Here is a 23,732-nt window from a genome sequence, read left to right on the forward strand (position 1 = left end):
CATCCACTGAGGGTTTGGTGACAGTTGGTGAACTGTCCCCGAGTCCCCAGTACCCCGGCACCCAGGACACACAAGCATGGTCCCCCTTTGCTGCTGTCTGAAAGTGCCATGCATCGGGAGCATGCCTTGCTTCCTGATTGGTGAACCACAACTGCTGCTGTGTGTTTAGTAGAACCCCAGTCTGTTACTGGTGAGTGTCCTGGGCTCCCTCTAGGTTCCGGGGCATCTGTGAGCCAGAAGGTGCCAGTGATGTCTAGAGAACTAATTTGCAGCCCAGAAGCATCAGGCGGTTCTTCCTGGTCCCGAAGGTGTGCTGACCGAAATACCCAACAACCATAATCCTTGGGCTCATGATTGACAGTTACGGGCTTCTAGAGACGAGACTAAGGCAGGCAAGGGTTGATAGAGTCAGGATGGGTGACCTGAGTGAGGCTGGGCAGGGGTTGGCTTTTACGGAGGGTTCTCTGTGTGGGCACAGTTGCCTTCACTGAAGGCTGGGGTGTGTGGTCCTTGGGGTTTTAGCGAAGTTTGTGAAGGTCCCTCCGGAGATGACTATTTTTTGCTTGCGGCTTGACACAATTCCTCTTGGATACTGACAGCTTTCACACAAATGTTAGAAAACCTCTGTGAAAACATTCTAACAAACCCTTAAATACCAAATCAGCACTTATTGTTATTACTGTAGTGCTCTCATCTCATCTTTATGGGCAGAAAACAGTGCAGTGAACACAGGCAGTCACTCTCAGGCTCGGCACACATCTTCCCATCACTTCTCACAGGGGCCTTCCGTCCTGACACTGGCTCCCACTGTGCCCAAGAAACCACTTCTGACACAGCTGTAGCATCAGGTCCCATCACTCTCTCACAAAATGTCCTTTACAACTCTTGGATCTGAGATACAATCAAAGATCACTGACTGGGATTACTCTGATCCACTCAACAGTTTAGGATCTTAATTAAGTTTTGCTTGAGAATTTTGGATGCTCCCCACCTACCAGACCAAAGCTTTTCACCTGGGCGGGGCATTGGCCACCTGACAGGTAAAGCTGCTGAGGCAAGCTGTTTGAAGTCCTGTATATCTAAGATCAAGTGAGTCCTGGGCGTGGCAGCCATGAGGATAAAACCTATGGTGTTAACTCTCAGCGGCCTGTGTGTCCATTCTGCACTCTTGGGCTGATGCATTTCCCACACCAGCTGGGTGTTCTGGCTGTTTGGATTGTTCTGTGTAGGTTTGAGCCCTTGTCCTCAGGGAGGAGGCAGCCTACTCTGTGCTGGACAGACCACTAGCTGGTCAATGAAAGAACCCAGTGGAAAGCACATGGTCCGAAGAGTGGACCACAGGAAGAACGGTGGCCATTCATTTCAACACGGCAGGGCTCTGGGCGTGAAACTCAGAAGAGAAGGCCAAGCTGAAACAGACCGAGCAGGCAGTGGTCCAGGCAGCAAGTGTGGATGCTCAGATGCGTTCCACATGAACTCAAGAGGAACTTGAGTTACACGAACTCACCGTCTCAAGCGGAGGTGAGCGACCCAGCCGCTATGGCTGAATGACTAATGACTAATAGGCTCCCCACAAAAAACCTTCAGAAGGCTAGTATTGAGGGTGTCAGAAGAAACCAAAGGATTGGCCAGAAAACTAGACGGGAGACCAGGCCTATGAGGATGCACAGGACAGGAGAGCCACAAAATGTGCCCTGGTGATTTCTACAAGTGGTTGCCGTGGAAGGAACCACTCACTGCTGCGTTCCAAGAACACACCAGACAGGCAGAGTCAGGAAAGCAAGTGTCGTCTGGGGGCAGTAATGACTTCGAGAGTCCGTGTGTATCCCGGGGAGCCAGGGCTGGGGGGGGGAAGGCACGCACTAGGTCTGAAGAACACAGATTTCTCTTGGCTCAATTTATCAAGGGATTACTTACTGTACTTGCCTTTTGTTCATTGAATCAAGACCTGGAAATCAGAGACTAACTCTGCAAACTCAAAGGACCCTTGAGTGTCCTGTGTCTGTCCATCTGGCTTCCCCAGGTCTTGCCCTCAGCCTCATACCTGCTTGGGACCTTCTGGAAGGATCTGTGTCAGCCAATAGCTGACGTCATCCCTGATGCACTTACTCTACAGTTGTCTCATCACACACATTTCTAACTCCAGTCCTCAGAGAAACAATAAAATTGTGTGATTAAGAACTAATGGCTTGGCCTGGGGAGATGGCTCAGTGGTTAAGGGCACTGGCTGCTCTTCCAGAGGTCCTGAGTTCAATTCCCAGCAACCACACGGTGGCTCACAACCATCTATAAGGGGATCTGATGCCCTCTTCCATCATGCAGGCATACAAGCAAATAGAGCACTCATATACATGAAGTAAATATTTTAAAAAATGATCTGAAGAATGCATCGGCCCAGTCACCAGTGTGGTAGATGGCATTTTGGTTGCTTCCAGGACACAGGGAGGGCACAGTCAGGACTGGGGTCACCTCTGGCACAGGAGAACAGACCTGTGGGCCTAGGCCTGTGGGGTAACGAAGCCCAACTCTGGCCAGCATCTTGTGGAATCACATTCTTCCTATGGCACCATTGTCTTCCTGGGTTAGTACACCACCCCCCAGCCCCGGCTCCCCTACTGCCCCCCCCCCCCGCCCCCCACTGCCCTGGTTTAAGAGCAGTGGCTGGATGCTATTGTCCTACAATTGGTATGGAAACCTGGGCTGGGTGAAGAGGGTCCTGAAAATGAGAGGAGGATGAAGAGGCGTTAAGGCAGGTCTGGGGCATTGGTGCAAAGGACCATAGTTCACCCCAAATTCTATTTCCTTGGCATGGTAGCCCTGCCTGTCCCCACTTGCCCTCCTACCTCAAATGTACATACATGTTCTCTCTCTCTCTCTCTCTCTCTCTCTCTCTCTCTCTCTCTCTCTCTCTCTCACACACACACACACACACACACACACACACACACACACACACACACACACACACACACACACACTAGTTCATAGATACAGAGCTCCACACAGGGACGGCCCAGGAGTGATCTGCACCATGGGAGGACATCCTTTACCTGTTCCTCCAACCCCTGCTCAGGAGCCCCTTCCCCAGGGACCGCCCCCAACCTCCTGAGCCCCGCCCCCTCCCGGGCACAGAGCTACTTCATAGTGATAGGCATCTCTCTGCCACCAGGCTGCTCGCTCTTTGGAAAAAAGCAGGTTCCTAGTTCCGTTTGTGTCCCCAGAGTGTACCAGGAGCCTGACACACGCATGAAATGTGAACTGTGTGAGGAAATGAAACAGCAGTTGAGCGCTGGCGGGTCTGCACTGGCCTCGGGGGCTCTGCCGCCTTCTAGAAAGCATGGGGTCTGTGTGAGCTTTCTGGGCCTGCCACTGGGACACAGTAACCATAGGCGGCCTTCAAACTCACGTTTATTGTGAACCAAGGTGTGGGCAGAATGCGCTCTGGGGGTATCTCAGTGAGTCCTGTCTGCCTCTTCCAGGCTCTGGGGGCCACCCTGCCTTCCCCCTCTCCTCCTTCTCTTCCTCCTCTTTCCCATGTGTCTCTTATAAGGAAACCAGAAAAACCCAGTGATCTATCTCAATACCCGGAACATCATTCGGTCTGTAGATCTCTTTCACTGGCAGCCCAGGTGTGGTCGGGGTTAGAAGGGGACAGAACGGCCACCAGCACCTTTGACCTGGCACCTGTACTGGCCACAGAGGGACTGATCCTCACCTCTGCCGCCCCCCAGCTCCTAGGAGCCACACCTAGCCTTTCCTGAGTATTGGGGTAGAGGAAAAGCCAAGCCCCTCTTGATAAATCTCTATCTCTTACAGCAGTTGACTTCTGGAAGTCTCCATTTCCTCATTGGTAAGATGGCTGCTAACAGTGTCTACACCCAGGGTATTGTTAGGAATTGATGGGAGACCACATCTGTCTGAAAGCAGGCCTCCCTGGCAAAAAGCACACAACAAAATGTCATCTGTGTTTCTCAGCAGCCTCCCCAGAGGCAGATGCCCTAAGTGGTAGGTGGTATGTAGAGGAGCTATTTGGGGGACACTGGCGGTGGCCACCTGCTCTGGATTTCCCCCACACAGTGAAACACTGACTCTCCAGAATGAACACTGTGAATCCAACTTGTTCTCTGAAATTTCAGTTCTAATTGCTGCAGGATGAGCCCACCTGGGCTGAGGTCATTTTTTCTTTTTGTTCTCCTTTGCTCCCACAGGGCAAAGCTCAATCTCAGTTAGACCTTTCCATTATACAGGAAAGAACTAGCCAAGCAAGGAAGCGGGCCCTTAGCACTCAGGCCAGAAACTGCTCCAGGGTGAGCGTTCCTTCCTTCCCAGCAGCTCCGCTTCTCTTTCCTGGCTGTGGAAACCGATGGTGAACGCGTCCGCACCAAGGATGGACAGATCTGGCTTCTCCCCAGGAGCAGACACACAGGCGACCTCATGGCACTGGAGGCCCTGGTAAATGCTGGGCCATTTGAGCTCGGGCATCTTCCAGTGAGGCCGCCTTCTTGCCGGCAGCAGTCTGGGGGAAGAGAGTAAGTGTGAGGGTTTGGGGCGTGTCTGGAGACTGGCAGCTACAAGAGGCCCCAACTGAGCAGCCCAGCATGCCTTCCAAATGCACATGTCTGTGTGATCCCTTCCCCTTGGCTGTAGGTCACCAACTCTTTCTTTCTGGTCTTTTCTAGGGACCTTGGAAAGCCAACTGCTCCCACCTGTTACAGTTCTTTTCTTGTTCCGATTGCTTCCCCACCCCAACACCATTTCAATTACATCGAACAACTCAGGTCCAGAACTTGCCCCTCTTCTCTCTTCCTTTAGGGCTTTGCCCTTTCATATTCTTACCTCTTCTCTTTTTATTTCTTTGAAAAATATTTTTGTTTTATGTGTATGGGTGTTTTGCCTGCATGTGTGTCTGTGTGCTGTGTATGTGCAGTGCCTGTGGAGGCCAGAAGAGGGCATCAGATCCCCGGAACTGGAGTTACAGATGGCTGTGAACTGTTGTGTGGGTGCTGGGAACTGAACCCGGGGCCTCTGGAAGAGCAACAAGTGCTTTTAACAAGAGTCGTCTTTCCAGTCCCCTTACTTCTTTATTTTTAATTGTGGTATAAAATATGTCGTATAAGTTGACCGCCTGAACCAAATACATATTTAGTACCTTCACACTGCTGTACGACCACCATCACCATTCATTTCCAGAACATACCTTCTTTTTTAGTTTTCTTAGACAGGGTCCCATAGAGTCTAAGGCTGGTCTCTGGCCTTTTAAACTCCCTTATAGCTGAGGGTGACCTGGAACTCCTGATTTTCCTGCCCTCCCAAGTGCCAGGACTGTACCCACATTCCACCATGTTCAGTTCCCAGACTCTTCCACCGTACAACACTGAACACATGGACATTAAACAACATCTCTTCATTCTCGTCTCCTCTAACAGCAGCCCTTCTGCTTCGACTCTGATGAGTCTGATTGTTCTGGGTACCTTGTGTCTTGGAATCAGGCAGTATTTGTCATTTTGTGACTGGTTTGTTTCCTTTAGCACAATATCCTTAGGTTCATCCATGTGGTAACACCTCTGTCTCCTTTTAAACCCCTTTAAAATGGCCACATCCTGGTATTGACACTAATATCTTTCCGGTATCGGCATGAATTCCCTCTCTCCAAACACCTTCTCCCCCAACATCCCCTGTACCAGTGTTCCCACAGTGCTCCATGCTCCTCCTGTTGGGGACTATTATTTTAAGATGTGTGACTTCTGTTTATGTTGCATTTGTTTAACTCTGTGAAGCTGTGTTACTTTACCTGTCTAAAAACACCTTGTTGGGCCCCATAAGGTCCGGGTGTGAGGCCCAGTGTAACTTCCCGAGCCTAGCTCGAGTTTGGCGACCTGTCCTCAGACATGACTTCCACATACGAGAGACTCAGCACTACCCGACCTAGAATCGCCTCTGCCTAGTAACTGCTGAGATAGCAGCATCTCATTGGCCCACTATCCTCACCCCATCCCCCCTATATAAGTCCACTTGTGATGCAATAAAGCAAGTTCCTGCTTTGACAAGACTCCCAGTCCAGTGTGCTTCTCTTCGGTAGAATGGGAAGGGGAGGGGTCTGCACCATTGACACTCACCATCCCACTTAGCCCCAGGGAAAGATCAGCTGGCCCGGTCCTGCCTCTGCCTTACCTGTCAGTCAGACCCACACACCTGATGGTCTAATAAAGAACTGAATGGTCAATAGTGAGGCAGGATAAAGGATAGGTGGGGCTGGCAGGCAAAAAGAATTAAAAGAAGGAAAAAATCTGGGAGGAGAAGAAGTAGCCAGAGAAGGAGGAGGACTCTAGGGGCCAGCCACCCAGCTACACAGCAAGCCATGGAGTAAGAGTAAGATTTACAGAAGTAAGAGAATGGGACAAGCCCAGAGGCAAAAGAGACAGGTTAAGTTAAGGAAAGCTGGCTAGCAACAAGCCAAGCTAAGGCCAAGCATTTATAATTAAGAATAAGCCTCCATGTGTGATTTATTTGGAAGCTGGGGTGACCGGACCCCCAAAAGAGCAAAAACAAACAACTATACCTCCCATCATGCAAGAGCCAAGCGATGGAGTGATGGAGGCTGGAGACCTGTCTTTCCCTCTTCAGGACAGAGTCCTCTGTTTGTGGATGTGTTCCCGTGTGGGATTACAGTACAGTGTAGGCACAGAGCAGTGCCCAACAAACACTGTGAAGTAAATGTCTAATAGGCTTCCCCCAAAGGCACTCAGAATGATTTTCAAAACAAACAAACAAACAAACAAACAACTCTGAATGTTCAGGGGAATGAGGGGTACTAACCTGCCTCCTGCAACATGGTTTGTCTCTGAGTTCTGCTGCCATCTTGGTCCCTTGTTCTCCAGCCTGTCCTATAGTCCCTGCCCTATAGTCTGTTTCAACTTTAAAAGGACCCTAGGCAACAGGCGTATCAACGAGCTGCCCGAGTGCCAACCTTGGGGCTGTGTTCTGCAGGCTATGGAAGCTTGGCTCACAGTCATCTGCCACTTGCCCAAGGCATCCCCGTGTTTAGAGCAGGTGCGGTCTCTGTCTTCTCTTTGTATGTTCACATAAAAGCCCAAGGCTTGTTCTCAGAGGACAGCGGCAGGAAAGCAGTGAGGCCATACCTGTGCCTGGCCACCTACTAGTGATTTAACTTCAGGTGAGCAGCACAGTCTCCCAAAGGCTCGGTTGCCTCCTCTGTGGAGATCACCAATGGGGTGTTCTCCAGGGATATAATGAGGAATGAACAAAGTCCTTGTTGTGGAATATTCCTTGACACTGTGTGACTATCTATCACTGTGATTGGTTTAATAAAAAGCTAAATGGCCACTAGCTAGGTAGGATTTTCAGGGCAGAGGGAATGCTGGGAAGAAGGGCAGAGATGCCAGGAGTCTAGAGCCGGACTCGGAGGAAGCATGGTCTGTAGGAGACGCCAGGGATGCAGAGCAAGTAGCATGAGCTTTACAAAGCAAAGGTAACCAAGCCACGTAAAAGAATGCTGATTAAAAAGATATGGGTTAAGTTATAGCAGCTAGTTAAAAACAAGCCCAAGCAATTGGCTGAGCTTTCATAATTAATAAGTCTCTGTGTTGTTTTTTTGTGAACTAGTGGCCTAAAGAAAAATCCATCTACACGTCCTATTGAATGTAATGTCTCAGATGGCCTCGGGTGGGAGATCTTTCACACGTGGGCCTCATTAAGACAGTGGAAAGAAGAGCACCGTGTCCTATGAGCTGTCCATGAAGTCCTCCCTCCCCCGACCTGTGACCTTTCTGGCTTTCTATGTATAGCCAAGCTACCCATGGAAAACTGGACTGGACCTCCAGGTCATCTGTTGCATGGAGGACCCCTGTAGTAGATGCTTTCTGAAAGGAACTGGTGGTCTGAACGACGCCACCACTACCCACCCTGCAAATAAATGCGCACAGCCCTGTGAATGCTCTCAAGTCATAGATAGCAACAGTAACCATCTGCCCGAATGGGGAGAGCCGCGTGCTTACCCAGACTCAGCTGTCTGTTTTCAAACCTGCCTGTGCCTCTTGGACACTTGGTCAGGATTATAAATTTATCTGAACAAAGTGAAAATTGTATGAATGGGAAATAAGGAGAGAAACAAGACTTTGTGAAGGCTGAAGACAGGGCTTTGACATGAGTAGCTGGCAGATGATGGCGAATCAAGGATAAACAACTGTTAGAGTTTGGGGGAAATCCTAGACACTGGGAAGGACACTGCACTTCCATGGTTTGCAAACGTGCTCATCTTCCAGGCTTGCTTTTGTAAAAGCAGAAATGGAAATTTACTTATGATGTATTGGACATCCAAAGACTGGTGAATGAGTGTACAATCTTGATGTTGCCAGTTGAAGTAAAATATGGATAGAATGTGTGTATCATTTCTAATGTTTCCTGCCTTCAAGGGCATACACTTTAAAATTTGCTCAGCCACCACCAGTGTTGATGGCGTAAGACCCACCCAACACACCCAGTGCCCCCTCTTTCCCCCCACCATTTACCTCTCAACTTTACTTTCTGCTCATTTATCCTTGCCATAAGCAAACACGGAGAATCAAATCCAATTCTGAATTTAGAGCTAACTCCCCTTTGCCATTCTGTGCTGCCACTCTGTGGACCCAAGAGAGTCAAACATCACCTACCATTGTGGCCCCTTGCTGTACTTGCTCTTAATGACATTTGGATCCTTTTCCCACCTCATCTCCTACATCAGTGTCTTTGAGGAGAGAAGCGCCTGGAGGCAAAAGAATGCCTGTAGATGTGTAAAGAGATCACCCTGCAGCTGCTGGCCTCCCTGCTAACTCCATCTGCCAAGGATGGAGATGCTAATAGTGTCAGTAGTGAGGGAAGAAGTTTCCCACTTCCAGTCTCCAACTCCAACACACCATCACATCCGACGTCTCGGTGTACCCCATACTGCTGTGGAACAATCCTTTTGTACACTGTGAAGATTTGTCACTCAGATTGGTTTAATAAAAAGCTGATTGGCTGGAAGTCAGGCAGGAATTATAGGCAGGACAACCTAACTAGGAGAATGATGGGAAGAAGAAACTGGGAGTCAGAGGAGATGCCAGCCAGCTGCCAAGGAAGCAGAACATGTAGAAAATGAGGTAACGAGCCATGAGCCACATGGCAAAGCATAGGTAGGAAATATGGATTAATTTAAATGTAAGAGTCAGGTAATAACAAGCCTGAGCTCTTGGCCAAACATTTATAATTTATATTAAGTCTCCAAGTTAGTTATTTGGGAAGTGGCTGCTGGTTATTTGGGAACAGGCAGTTGGGACAGGAAAACTCCTCCTACACCATACTTTCTTGGGAGATTGCCAAGTATATAAACAGGAAGTTGAAACGATCTGCAGTCCAATTAACTAAAACCCAAATCTATGTTGTTTTCCCACAGGCTAGCTATTTGACCCAGTCAAACTCTGGGTTTGTGGCTTCCAGACACATTCTGGCATAATGCACATGGTGGGTGGAGCTTCCATGTGAAAGACCCTTTAATCCTGACAGCATTCAAAGCATTTTACATTTATTTATGTATTTATGTATTTATGTATTTATTTATTTATTTATTTATTTATTTTTGGTTTTTTGAGACAGGATTTCTCTGTGTAGTTTTGGTGCTTTTCCTGGAACTCACTCTGTAGCCCAAGCTGGCCTCAAACTCACAGAGATCCACCGGCCTCTGCCTCCTGAGCACTGGGATTAAAGGCCTGGCCATTTTACATTTTTAGCATCTAGGACAGAACTTGCTAGTTGTCTAACAAAAATTCTTTCTCACACTTGGCTTCTTCCTTAGTCGTGGCCTCTGGTGTGACCAGCTGTGACCGTGTGACTAAGGGCTGCCTCTTCAGGGTGTGAACAGAAGTAAGTAGAAACTCCCATAATGTTTCATAAAGGATGCTGATCCAGCTGGAAAGTGGATGCCCTGGGCGCCCACTCCCTATGCCTCTGTTTGCACTTTTGGGGTGTGGGGGGAAGGCCAGGGTCCCTGTAGCTGTCTTTCCTGTTAGCCCACTGTGGAGGTGGAAACAGCTCCACAGGGAAGGAGCTTGAGCTCGTGATGAGCATGACCCATGGTGAGGATGGGGCTGTCCCTCACCCAGGCTCTAAACCTAGAGTCTATGGTGGGAGAGGCCACTGGAGGGACTGTTTCCTTGGGTCTGTTGGTGACCAGGACTTAGAGAAGGACATCTCGGGGATCTGGAGAGGAATATTCATTCACTCTGCTTCTCTAGAACCTGCCATGTCCCAGTGCACAGAGACCTGGGGTGCATACAGGGCTTTGAGGTAGCCTGGGATTTGCAACTTCGGGAGCCCTGGGGTCTTCCTCCTCACTCCATGTCCTCAGGAAGCCAAAAGGGCTACATAGGGCACCTGTGTGAGAGTCGGTGAGGCCACACTGCCTCTTGTGCTGCTGAGGCCAGTAACACCAGCTACAGAGCTGACGGCAAAGACGGATGTACCGGCCTTGGTCGTGGGTGGTAGCCAGGTAAAACATTGGGGGCGTTAAATCACGTAGATAAGACACAGTGGGTGACACTTGGGGAGTGACCTCAGTTATACTCACAGCCTGGGGGAGCTGGGGGACAAGGAACGCATGTAGAATACAGGCCTCAGCCAAGAACAGCTGCGGCTGCATCCTTCCCAGACTGACCTGCCGCGGCAAAACGCAGACCATCGGCTTTTATCTTCTCTCAGCTCTGCTTCAACAACGGGACCTTCCAGGGAGGGGAGGGGAGGCGTCTTTTCAGTCTGGAGGAAGAAGACAGAGATGCAAGGGCAGGAACTGTGACCCCTCTGGTCACTGGGACCAAGTGCCACCTGTGGGGCACGTGGCTTTTCTGTGTGAGAACAAGGCTCAGGCTGGCTGACCTGGCCAGAGGACAAGAGAGCGTCCCCTGGAGCTTTAGTGCTGCTGTGTCTCAGCACCAGCTAGACTGAAGCATCGTCCCGTGAGCTCTCACGGGATACCTAGTCAGTTTACTTTGACTATGGATGGCTGTCTGCTATCTCTTGGCGGCTTGGAAGAGGCAACACCAACATTCAGAGTCCAAGGAATCCACTAGGTTTTTCTTGAACAGGGATTTGGACAAGCACACACTTTTTAAGGCTGGAAAGAAACTTCTAGATCCTCTAAACCCACCCTCCATTTCATAGGCCAGCAGAAGGGACTGCTGGAGATCACATGACTAATGAATTAACTTGAGAGCGGAAGCCAGGGATCCCTCTCTCAGGAACAGCCATGAAACAGCTTATTCTGCAATTTTGCCCTTTGGATTCCTGGTCCAAACACACTGTATACAGGCCCAGCGGGTTGTTTTCTGTCCTTTTTATCTAAGAAGTAACTTTGTGGTGTTTTGAACGAGAAGTCCCCTAGTCTTGGGCGTTTGAATACTTGGTCCCTGCCTCATTTATAGTTTCTATTGCTGTGACAAAACACCGTGACCAAAGCAAGTCAGGGAGGGAAGGGTTTATTTGGCTTACACTTCAGCATTGCTGTTCATCACTGAAGAAAGTCAGGACAGGAACTCAAACAGGGCAGGAACCTGGAGGCAGGAGCTGATGCAGAGGCCATGGAGGGTGCTGCTTACTGGCGCGCTCCTCATGGCTTGCTCAGCCTGCTTTCTTATACAACCCAGGACCACCAGCCCATGGATGGCACCACCACAATGGGTGGGGCCCTCCCCCATTGATCACTAATTAAGAAAATGCCCAACAGGATTGCCTTCAGCCAGATCTTATGAAGGCATTTTCTCAGTGGAGGCTCCCTCCTTTCAGATGACTGACTCTAGCTTGTGTCAAGTTGACCTAAAACTAGCCAGGACAGTTGACCTGGTGGTAGTTTGAATGTAATTGGCCCCCAAAAGCTCATAGGGAGTAACATTGTTAGGAGGTGTGGCCTTGCTGGAGGAAGTGTGTCACTTTGAGGTTTCCTGTGCTCAACACACACTCAGTGTCTCAGACCACTTCCTGTTGCCTGCAATAGTAGGACTCTCAGCTTCCATGCTGTCAGCCACCATGATGATAATGGACTAAACCTCTGCAAATGTAAGCCACCCCAATTCAGTGTTTTCCCTTCGTTAAGAGTCATGGTGTCTCTTTACAGCAATCCATGCCCGAGCTAAGGCAGGCCCTTGTCACCTTGTCACACAAACACACCACTGTTGATCCATCGTCTTTCCTTCCTTGTTCATCCTCAGCATCACACATATAAACATCTTTAAAAGTTACACAGTCTTTACAGAGTCAAACACTTTAAAATTCAGTCTCCTTAAAAAAAAAAAATCCCAAGTCTCTTTTAAAACCTAAAATCACTTTTAAAATTCTGTCTCCCAACTGTGGGCTCCTATAAAATTAGAAATAAATTATTTCCTTACTTCAAGAGGAAAGAACCCGTCACAATCAAACACAAGCAAAACCCAACTCCAACAGTACAAACAACTCAGTGTCCAATGGCTGGGCTTCGCTCAGCTCTCCCAGCCTCCTCCAGGGAGCTTTGGTCACTTCTTTGGCTCAGCTCTCTCCAGCACACACAACTTGTTGTCTAGGCTCAGGCCAGCTCCACTCCACACCTGCTGCTGTTCTGGGAGGCCATCCCATCGTACCAGCATCTCCAAAATCCTGGGCCCCTCGCTGCAACTGGGCTGCACTTTCACCAATAGCTTCTCCTGGGCTCTCTTCAGGGACGCCAGCCCTGCCACACAGTGCCAAGCTCAGGTTGCTCTCCATGACCCCTTCATGCCTTTAAAACCAGAACCACCTGGGTGACTCTCACACTACCAAGTTCAATGGCCAGCATGAGGTACAAAGTTGGCCACTTCTGAAACACAGTTGGCGTGTGCTGACCGTGAGGAAATGCTTCCCGGAAGATCTCACCTCAATGATGCTGGCCTCTTCTTAATCACTGCTGATTCCTCAGCCCCGGCTGACCAGCATCCATTGTCCCAGCAAAGGAAAGGTTTTGCTTTAGTGGTTCTTGTCAAAAATGATAAGCGGGGGCTGGAGAGATGGCTCAGTGGTTAAGAGCACTGACTGCTCTCCCAGAGGACCTGGGTCCAATTCCCAGCACCCACATGGCAGCTCACAACTGTCTGTAACTGAGGTTCCAGGGGACTGGACACCGATGGCAAAACACTAATGCACATAAAATAAAATAAAATAAAATAAAATAAAATAAAATAAAATAAAATAAAATAAAATAAAATAAAAAGATAAGCGGGCTGGGTAGTGGTGGTGAATGCCTTTAATCCCAGCACTCAGGAGGCAGAGGCAGGTGGATCTCTGTGAGTTCAAGGCCAGCCTGGTCTCCAAAGCGAGATCCTGGAAAGGCTCAAAGCTACACAGAGAAACCCTGTCTTGAAAAAAAAAAAAAAAACCAAAAAAATGATAAGTGGTTCTGGTTACTGAGTTGGAAAGGTCATGAGTCATGAGCTTTATTAGGAGAAGGGGGCAGACAAAGGACCTGGGGAAAAAGCATATGCAGAGAGCAGAGAGAGAGAACAGAGAAGAGGTAGTGGGAGGAAGAGAACAGAGAGGAAGGGAGGAGTCTGTGTCCAGCTTTTTAAAGGATTCCTATTATGGTGGTATTTTATTTGTACTGAAATGTGATTTTAATTGTATGTTAATAAATAAAGTTGCCCGTGGGTCAGAGCTATTAGAGCCATAGCAAGAGCATGGCAGTGGTGGCGCACACCTTTAATCCCAGCATTTGGTAGGCGGAGCTAGGTAAGTCTCTTTGTGTGTTCAGGGATACAGCCAGCATTGGAGACATACGCCTTTAAGACCTGGAGGGCGGTACTTACAGGCAGTGACGAGGCAGTCACGTGTTTGGGTTTACAACCAATGAGAAGGCAGAACAGAAAGACTATCTAAAAACAAACATACAGGAAGTAGGACCACCGCAGGAGGAAGGGTAAGGTTTTAGCTCTGAGCTCCGACCTCTTGGCTTTCTTCTTTACATTGGTTCTGTGTTTCTTATTTAATAAGACGGTTGGTTGCATCTACATCCTGTGAACATGGGCAGGTGGGCTTTTGGAGCTACACCATGCATGCACTGATATCATGACCACACAGCTCGCATGCACATAATCACCAGGGAGTGGGTCATGGCACCGATGTTAAAAATGATAAGTGGTGCTGGTTACCATGAGGAAAGGTCATGAGGCACAAGTGACGACAAAAGCCAGTATCAGAGCTTTATTGGGGGGGTGGCCAAAAGGACCAGGCCTGGGAAAGGAACACATGCAGAGAGCAGAGAGAGAGAGAGAGAGAGACAGTCGGGGCAGGAGAGAACAGAGAGAGGAAGAGGAAGAGTCAGTGTCCAGCTTTCTAAGGCGCAGGTGGGCTTACGGAGCTATACGTCACACATGCGCAAATTGCGTGACCACACCTCACATGCGTAATCATGCAGCTTGCACTGATGACCCCTTGCTTAGCTCCCGAACTGCACATGTGCGATCATACAGCTGGAATGGCAGCAGAATCCTAACAGTTCTGGTCTCTTGTTAATCACAGCTGATTCTTCCTCCCCAGATAACCAGAACCACAGATCCTCAACTCAAAATAGCAAATGGCCCTGACAGAGTCTTTAAACTTCCCTCTGGAACTTCACAAGCCAGGTCTCCATTGTCTTCACTGCTCTCAACATTCTTATCTTCCAAGCTCAACACTCAATGGATTTTATAGCCCAAAGTTCCAAAGTCCTTCCATAATCCTCCCCAAAACATGGTCAGGTCTGTCACAGAAATACCCCACTCCTGGTACCAACTTGTCTTAGTTAGGATTTCTATTGCTGTGATGAAACACCATGATCAAAAGCCAAGTTGGGGAGGGAAGGGTTTGTTTGGCTTACACTTCCACATTGCTGTTCATCATCAAAGGAAGTCACGACAGGAAATCAAACAGAGCAGGAATCTGGAGGCAGAAGCTGATGCAGAGACCATGGAGGGGTGCTGCTTACTGGCTTGCTCCTCATGCCTTGCTCAGCCTGTTTTTTTTACAGATCCCAGGACCACCAACCCAAGGATGGCACCACCCACCATGGGCTGGGCCCTCCCCAGTCAATCACTAAATAAATGGCCTATGGCATCTTCTTAACCAAGGGTCCCTCCTTTCAGATGACTTTAGCTTGTGTCAAGTTCAAGCTGATATAAAATTAGCTAGGACAGTCCCACCACTGGTGTGCTGGTTGGGAGGCTCAGGGGCTGCGGCCTTGTTGAAGGAAGGGTGCCACTGAGCGTTTCCAGACTGGCGCCATTTCTGGCGGACTCTCTCGGCTTGGGGCTTGCAGAGCCTTGCACCACTGCCCTCTCAGTGTCTGTCTTTAGGATGTGAGCGTTCAGCTTCTGCTCCCACTGTCACGCCACTTATTGCCTTGTCTCCCTGGCATGATGGACCCTTCTCCCTCCAGAACCATAAGCCAAACCATCCCTTCCTTCTGTAAGCTGCCTTGGTCATGTGTTTTTATCACAGCGGTAGAAAAGTAAGTAATATAAACTTTTGACTGGTTTTGAAGGTACCTACTGTAGTCAGACCGATCAGAGCCATGTTTTCTTATACAAGATCAAGAGCACTCAGGAAGACGTGGTTCACCCTTGGAGAGTGAGCGCACTATGAATTATTCTGTCTCACTGAGCGTCCTTCGGCCTCCTTCCTCCATCCCTCTTCCTGCCTCCACCTTTCTCCTTCTCTGTCCTCCAGGACCCCACCCCACCCCCACCCCCACGCCCATCCCCCACCCCTGCCCTTGAACCTGAAGTTTGAATTCTCCCTAGTTCTGCCTCCCAACACAAGAACTGGCTGGGGCTTTGTCTTTTTTTTTTTTCCCCTCTGTTTCTCCTTTCTCTCTTCCCACTTCCACCTGAGCTTTTGTTTTCTAAATCGCCGGCCTATCAGAATTAATGAACACATTAGCATTCTCCATATTGAATGCTAGCTGAAATGACTATTTCTAAATCAGCCAACAGTGCCAGCCACATTCTGAGTCTCCCCAGACTGCTGCTGTGGTATCCCTTGGTAGCCTTGAGAACAAGATCCGGAAAGGTGCTTCAGGTGAAGCAGAGGCTGTTCCTTGTGTGTGCTGGCCTGGATCCTTTGTTTCTATTTTGAACACCTCTGGGGCTCTAAGCGGGAGTCAGTGGCTGGGTTATACTGGGGAATCTATTCTGTGAGGCTGCCGAGGACAAACGGAAGGCGCGATTCTGCTGGCAGAGCAGGTGTCCTGCTTTGAGTTGTGATGTAGCTGGCAAGCCACAGCTCATGAAATGACCTTCTTTTCAATTTATAAAAGGGCAAGCATTTCTTGGAAAGCCGCATACTTCATGGGAGCTCTAAATCAAGGCTGCATCGACCAGGGCCCTCTCCAAATCTCTTGCTCCAATGTTAACGCTCATAGAGTTGAGCATTAAGCTGAGCACAGCTTCCTCTCGGTGATAAGGAGTCCCTGCTTTGAAATGCATGCAGAATAAAGCATGGGCTGGATGTGCAGGGTCTGCCCTTCTCAGATGTGACACTAGGTTGAGCATGCTGCCTTGTCTCCTGTGCTCCAAGGCCAGGGACAGCTTTTTATAGGCAAAAGGAGGAAAGGGCTGGGAGATCCTCTCCTTTATCCCACAGATGGATCGCCTGTCCCCCGGTCCATATCAGTGCCACTGCCCAGGATGGGGGAGACATGCTCTCCTTCCCTGCTGCCTTGGTTCACCAGATCTATGCTTTGACTCTCTTAGCCTGTGTGTGTACCCCGTTGTTCAGCAGAGAACCCATGAAAGAAACACAAATGGTTGGTTCAGGCACCAACCTCAAACAGTACCTTCTCCTCCATCACACCGCCTTGCTCCTGTCGTCCTCCCGAGCACCCAGCAGCAACATCTGCTTCCAGTACTAGGTGGGTGGGCATGCTCTGAGGGTCTGTCAGAACCTCAAAGGGGACTCTTGGGTGACTCCAGGAGGCAGGGGTGAAAACATCCCAGGGGTGAGTCTGCCCAAAGGTCCCTGAAGGAGTAAAGATAAATGAATAAATAGCATGCAAATGACAATGGGTAACCTGTCTTCCAACCAGAGCGGAGCTTACTACTAATGTGGGTAGATCTCCTCAAGACTGGCAAGGCCACGTCAGTCCAGCTAAGCTACACCCTGGTAGTTCCACAGGAAACAAATATAGGGCAACTAACCCTAGAAAGAGAATCCTAGAAAGACTCCAACCATGTAGGTGTGCAGGGCTGCTCAACAATGTACTAAGAACTTGAACGATAAATTCAGTCAGTCACAAATCTATTTCAAGAAACACAAGATATGGGTCAAGACAGTGTACTCAGATAGGTTACAGTCTCTCTAAGCAGTGGATCGGGCTATTCTTGGGACCATGGTCAATATATACCAGGCCCTTGTCCATGCTAAAGCTGAATGTGTCTGCCTAGATATGATCCTTATGATAAAACAGTTCCTTCCCTAAGTGACAGCCTTCAGCCCACTGATTTCAGTGAGTTCAAAGGCCTTTGATTTTTATTTTTCTAATTTTGGAGACAGGAAGTTGATGTTATAGTATAGACCAAATCACGTCACCCAAAAATGTGGACATTGAAGCCCTAACCCTCAAGGTGACTGCATTTGGAGACAGGGACCCTGGTGAGGTAAACTTTAAATGAGGTCGTAAGACCTAATAACATTAGTGTTCTTGTCGGAGACAATAGAGAGCTGTCTCCATCATGTGTCAATCAAGAGGCCAGTTCTCTGAAACCCAAGAAGATTCCTCACCAGAACCTGGCCATGTGGAGATCACCATCCTGGACTTCCAAGGTTCAGAACTGAGAGGAAATAATGAGCTATGATACTCTGTTTATATAACATACTAACATACTTTAACACAGAGGACCTGTGATTCTGTGGAGCCACGGTACCTTTGGCCCTGAACTGAGGACCCTTACCTATGTAGGGGTGTGTCTTATGGAGGCGGACCCTTATCTATGTAGGGGTGTGTCTTACGGAGGTGGACCCTTATCTATGTAGGGGTATGTCTTACGGAGGCGGACCCTTACAGAGGCGGACCCTTACCTATGTAGGGGTGTGTCTTACGGAGGCGGACCCTTACCTATGCAGGGGTGTGTCTTACGGAGGCGGACCCTTATCTATGCAGGGGTGTGTCTTACGGAGGCGGACCCTTACCTATGTAGGGGTGTGTCTTACGGAGGCGGACCCTTATCTATGCAGGGGTGTGTCTTACGGAGGCGGACCCTTATCTATGCAGGGGTGTGTCTTACGGAGGCGGACCCTTACCTATGTAGGCACCGTCTTTGCTCCATAGGCACACAGAGCTGTCCAGGGAGGAGGACAGTAAGATGCTATCTCCTTCAATCAGCTCCAGACTAGCAAAATCAAAGGGGAGAAGAGCTTTATCAAGGCTGCTTTGCAAGAAAGGGAGGGACATTGGATCCAACAGAACGGACTGGAGAAGCCAGGTTCATTTTTAAAAGCCATTCCCCCCCCCCACCACCTCCTCTCACACTTCACAGCCTCCAAAGTCCCAAGTCCACTCCCAAGACATCAAGTGGGATGTATGGGAAACCACCTTGGAGGTGACAGGGTGAGTGGAAGAACAAGTGGTCAGAAAGATCCAGCAAGTTCGATCTCCCTCTCTCGGCACTGACTCCTTTTAAGCCTCGCATCGATCCAAACCTAGCAAGCTCATAAACTTGCAGTAGAATACCAGGTCAATACAGGGAGAGCTACCCATGAACAAGAAAAACAAGGACTTGGAATCTCTCCCTTTGACCCCACGTGGACCACATGCATCTTGCTTCCTCAGGGGCAGAATGGAAATGCAATTTTCCTCCTTGACAAGCTCGAGGGGGGTTGGAGGGGACTGATTTGATCAAAACGTGAACAATTATTTCCTTTATGGGTTATGGAGCCCTTCACAGGGATGGTACTCACGATGTTACCATGCTGACATGAGCTCTCCAGGATGTCACTGCTAAGAAAAAATAAAGACATCTGAGTAGGATCCTACAGGAACGAGTCCAGTGAGGATGTGTGCCCAGTTGGAAGGGGCACTGATGTGTTGTTGGCGGGTCTTTCTGCTTCAATTTCCTAAGTGAGCACCAAGCACCTACTATGTGCAAGACCTCCCCCCATGCCATCTCTGAAAGTGTATGAAATAGGACCCGTGGAACATACTTACCCAACGATTTTCCTCAGTGATTTTTATTTTGTGTGCGTACGTACATGGCGTGCTTGCATGTTTGCAAGTGTGTGGGTACAGATGTGTGTGTGCACAGCTGTATACAGATGTAAAGACCCCAGGTGGATGTTGGCTGTCTTGCTCCGTTGCTCTTTACTCTATTTACCAAGGTGGGGTTCACTGATGAGTCTAATCTAGCCAGCGTGCCCTGGGGTCCTCAGCCTCTGACTCCTGGGTGCTGAGATTGCAGGCGGGCGGTGATGCCCACCATTCTCTTAGGAGAGAGGGGATGTGAGGGTGTGTGCACCTGGCTTTTAAGAGGGTGTTGGAAATACAGACCGGGTCCTCGTGTAAGCATTCTCGCTCTCTCTGACAAATAGTGTGTTGTTGTACAACCTTGCAAGTCAACCTCTGTGCACACTTGTCCGTTCCTTTACCAAATCCCCAGAAGCAGAACTGCCATTGGCAGCACCAGACACAGGTTGTCCACGTGCCCCTCGACAGGCAATCACCCGCTGTCCCGTGTTAGCTGATGCCCCCTGTCCTGCACCCTTGCAGGAAACTGTTGGCTGCTTTCCAAGAACTCTAAGAGTAATCCCTCCGCCCTGGGACAATTTAATTTTCCCACGAGACCATCACACTAAACCCAAAGCAATCTTATCTAGGGCTTGACATGGAGAACGTCACTGCGTACTGTTGGGAGCCTGCAGCTCTGGTCCCCGGAGGCCGTACTCCCGGATGTCACAGACATGCACAAAGCCTTGCTGGTCAGCCAGGTAGGCCAGGGTGTCCTCTGCTGTCACCGCAATGCTGCTCACTGGGGCTTTCCCTCTGGACTGAGACACACGGAGGGCAAGGATAATAAGAAGGGAGAAATGTCAGGAAGACATCAAAGCGAGGAATCGGAACCCGGCCGACAATCCCGAGGTAGAGGCTAGTGTCAGGGAACAGACAAGCAATGATAACAACAACGACCCAAACCCACAGCCAGGAAGTGACCCAGTTGTTCCCCCGACTTACCGGAGTGAAGTTCGCAAGGAGGCCAGCCCCACTGAAGAGCTTCCAGAAAGCGACGGAACCTAAGTGGGAGGGGAGCAGTCAGGCGTGGGCTGCCCAGCCAACCAAGGGTTCTTAGAGTGGACTGGGCAGACCCTGTTGTTGTGGAATATTTGTTTAACCAGGCAAAGATGTGTTACAATACAGATGCTTTACATGCTGCCTTTGTTAGCCATGTAAAGATGTGTCGCCTTTGCGCTGATAAATTAACCTGGACCCAAAGAGGCGGGGTTAGCAACTGGTTGACAGGAGATAGCGGGGAGGAGCTTAGTGTGGTTTTGTTGTTGTTGTTGTCGTCGGAGCAGTGTGGAAGGTTCCTGGATGCCAGCAGAGAGAGAAAGTTAGCCAGTTGCTAGTCTAAGTCTCTGCAGGTTTTCACCCTGGCCTTGGAATCTCAAGTTTTATTAGAACGGTAACGGGAGGTAAACGGCACCCCGTGGTCTCACACTGGCGGCAAATCTCTCTTCCTTATTTGCTTTATTTTCCTCAGTTAGAACTGTGAGGGCACATTGGGGAGGGGTTTTGGCACTGGTGACTCAGTGGGCTCCCCTCTGCTAATCAGGGTGGCCTTCTCGGCAGAGGAGGCTTCCATCTTCGGCTGTTAAGGACAGTGCGTGCCATGCTGGGGATCAATGTCTTCCAGCTGGGTGAACGGGTGGGTGTGTGCACCACTTTAATTAAGCACTGGTCAGAATGTACCTGGCCTAGTGACCTCAATTCTCGCCTGTGGTTTGCCTGTGGGCTCAGGTAGCCAGGCTTTGTGAAGGAGGTGAGCATGCCGATCATCTCCTCTTGGGGTAGCTGTAGAGCCCCTGCCCTCCTCTTAGGAGAGAGGGGGCTGTGTTCCCACCAGGCAAAGCAGAAAAGGACGAGGATGATTCAAGAAGGAAGCAAAAACAGCTGAGCCCCTCCCGACCCCCCAAAAACAGCACCTGATGCCGAAGAGAACCACAGTGGGGGGCTGAGACAAGGAGGCAGAGGTGGTCTCTCCCTGTGACAACCAAACGCCCTGGGGACCTCATATGTACAGCCTAGCCCTCTCCGTCTCCCGGCCACAGCCTTTACCTTGTAATTTTATTAAAAATCCCAGCGCGTTTGGGGGCTGCTTTGGGCAGACTTGTTACAGATGAAGCCTGAAGGGCCCAGTCCCTGGGTTAGCGTCACTAGCTAGCTGAATCCTCACTTGCTTCTCCGTAGACTGCGCCAGCTCCACCGAGCACCCCAACACCCTGCCAGCCCTTCACTCTGTGACCTTTGGCCTTTCTCTTTGTTTCCTCTGGGGTGGGGTGGGCTACCTGTGGCTACCTACACCAACTTCCTTTGCATTGTGCTGGGATCTGTTAGTAAAACCAGTGACGAAGTAGCAGAGGAAGCCTGAGGTGGACGGTGCCACTCGGGCCTAGCTCACCCGACCTGGACCAGGGTCTTGGAAGTGGGAGGCTCACCTCCGGGCCCATTGCTGATGAGGGAGGCGCCTGCTGAGTCCAGCTTTGTCGCCCGAGTCTTTAGGAAGGCGAGTCGGGAAACACTTCCGTCTGGGCCTGGAAATGAAAGCAGCTCTTCCTTTGGCTTGTTTTCACAATCTCCCCGCCTTAACCCTCCCACCCCCACCCCTCCACCCCCGCCTTAACCCTCCCACCCCCACCCCTCCACCCCTGCCTCCGCCAACTCCATCACAGGTCCCCCCCACCAAGTGTGTGAGTGTGTGTGTGTGTGTGTGTGTGTGTGTGTGTCTGTCTGTCTGTCTGTGTCTCCCCCCTCCTCTTTCTCTCTCTCTTTCTCTTTCCCTCCTCCCTCCCCTCATCTGTCTGTCTGTCTCTCTCTCTGTCTTTCGTTCACTTGCTTGCTCTTGCTTTCTCTCTCTGATACATATATTCAAGTCTCTTGCACATGGCTGCCCCAGCAGCATTTGGAAAGCAAACAGAGAAAGGGGCCCTCCTTGGCTAAAAACCCAGGCAGGGACAGAAGGATAATGGCTCCAGCAGCCTGTGGGCACCAACCCTCCCTCCCGCAACCCTAGGACTTCTAGAGAAAGAGAGTGGGAATGCGGCCTGAGTTACAAGGACAGCCTGAGAGATCTGAGATGCCCAGGCAGCATAAACAGCCAAGCACCCTGGGGTGAGGGTGGGCATTAGCCCGGGGTGCTCAGACACTTCCCCAAAGCATCCCTGGCGGAACAACTTTGAGGACACAGTAGTTAAGCAGAGACCCTCACTGCACAGTGGCCGGCTGCTGTCAGAAGGGAGATTCACAGGTAAGCAAATGGGAAGACGATTTGTTCCTGACCTTAGGATTCCCATCCCTTCCTGCTTGTTTTTCACCGACTTCTGAGCAAGTCTACGGATACAGCCTCATCCTGAGTGTGGGACGTGGGACAAGCAGCAGAGACCCAGAACGAAACTAACAAATTCCCCAAGAAATGGACACTGTGGGTGCACGCAGGAGCGGACAGAGTTCGGGAAGGTGTCTCCAGCGGGCTGTGTTGGCTCTGACTGTTGGAAGATGGCCTAGGCAGAAAAGACACCCTGGAGTAGACAAGCACCACACCAGAACTCAACGGACACCACCAATTCCCAAAGACCTCAGCCCAGGTCTACATCCCCAAGAGCTCCCTCATCTGCCGAGGTCTGGAGCTCTGGATCGCTAGACCTCTGGTGTCCCTTAGTATGTGAAACTCAAATATTTGCCACTGAATGACAATCTTATGAAGCTACCCAAGCCCCTGCCTCCAAGAGACACAAAGAATATTGTGGAAAGGAAGCCTGGGCAAAGCACAATCCTCCCATGACCTTCCCTGAGCCAGGAGGGGCTAGGGGGCTCCAGAGAAGAAATGGGAAGCTACATATAAATAAGGGGCAATATAAGGGGATTGGGAAGTGAGTGTTCTGGTAGACGCTCCACCTCAGTCCCCCTCCCCCGTTTCTCTCCCCAGACTCTGCCTTATCTCAGAAAGCCCACCAAACACGGTCCTCCCCAAGAAATGCTCAAGGTAAATACCCACAGGGTATTTAAACTGCTCCCCAGAAAATAGATATGGTTTTTCAGTCTCTCTTCCCTGTCTCCTCTCTTGGGGTGGGGGCAGAAAATCATCCGGGAGCTTTTTATCCATTAAATCTGAGCTTTTTCTAATTCGGTTTGATTTGGTCTGATTTGGATTGCTGCAAGTCAGTGGGTCCTTGGGAAGTCATGAAGGTGAAGTCCATTCTGCCCACATCCATCCCAGGGATGGTGGCAGAAGTACAGAGCATGGTTTGGAACACCCGCCTCTTTCTTACCCATGTGAAGTCTGGGAAAGTGTCGTCCTGTCCCCCGCCCCCCCCCCCCTCAGCTGTGTCCATCTGTCACATGGAGATGACCCTCTCCTTCACAGGGTAGATCACACAAGTCCCTTATATGACCTTGCTGTGAAGGCTGACGGGGTTAATGACCCCAGAGTATCTCTCTCAAAGCCACTCAACCCATGGCAACT

At 49.9% G+C, this 23,732-nt stretch overlaps 1 protein-coding gene across 2 annotated transcripts in view; it reads right to left on the minus strand.

Annotated features, from left to right (window-relative positions):
- Positions 1-4,117: 4,117 nt before the first annotated feature.
- The window catches only part of LOC102904556 (cilia- and flagella-associated protein 337-like), a 134,320-nt gene continuing 114,705 nt past the window's right edge, over positions 4,118-23,732 (minus strand). For both annotated transcript variants that reach the window (XM_076560146.1, XM_076560147.1), the window contains 8 exons: positions 21,709-21,804; positions 20,228-20,286; positions 19,902-20,043; positions 18,961-19,000; positions 18,304-18,392; positions 16,829-17,022; positions 10,688-10,785; positions 4,118-4,516 (listed from right to left, as the gene is read on the minus strand). In XM_076560146.1, the coding sequence (XP_076416261.1) occupies positions 4,279-4,516; positions 10,688-10,785; positions 16,829-17,022; positions 18,304-18,392; positions 18,961-19,000; positions 19,902-20,043; positions 20,228-20,286; positions 21,709-21,804 (956 nt within the window). In that variant the 3' untranslated portion in view covers positions 4,118-4,278. The remainder of the gene's footprint in view (positions 4,517-10,687; positions 10,786-16,828; positions 17,023-18,303; positions 18,393-18,960; positions 19,001-19,901; positions 20,044-20,227; positions 20,287-21,708; positions 21,805-23,732) is intronic.

The sequence above is a fragment of the Peromyscus maniculatus genome, chromosome 23 (genome assembly GCF_049852395.1).
Source record: "Peromyscus maniculatus bairdii isolate BWxNUB_F1_BW_parent chromosome 23, HU_Pman_BW_mat_3.1, whole genome shotgun sequence".
Taxonomy (NCBI): domain Eukaryota; kingdom Metazoa; phylum Chordata; class Mammalia; order Rodentia; family Cricetidae; genus Peromyscus; species Peromyscus maniculatus.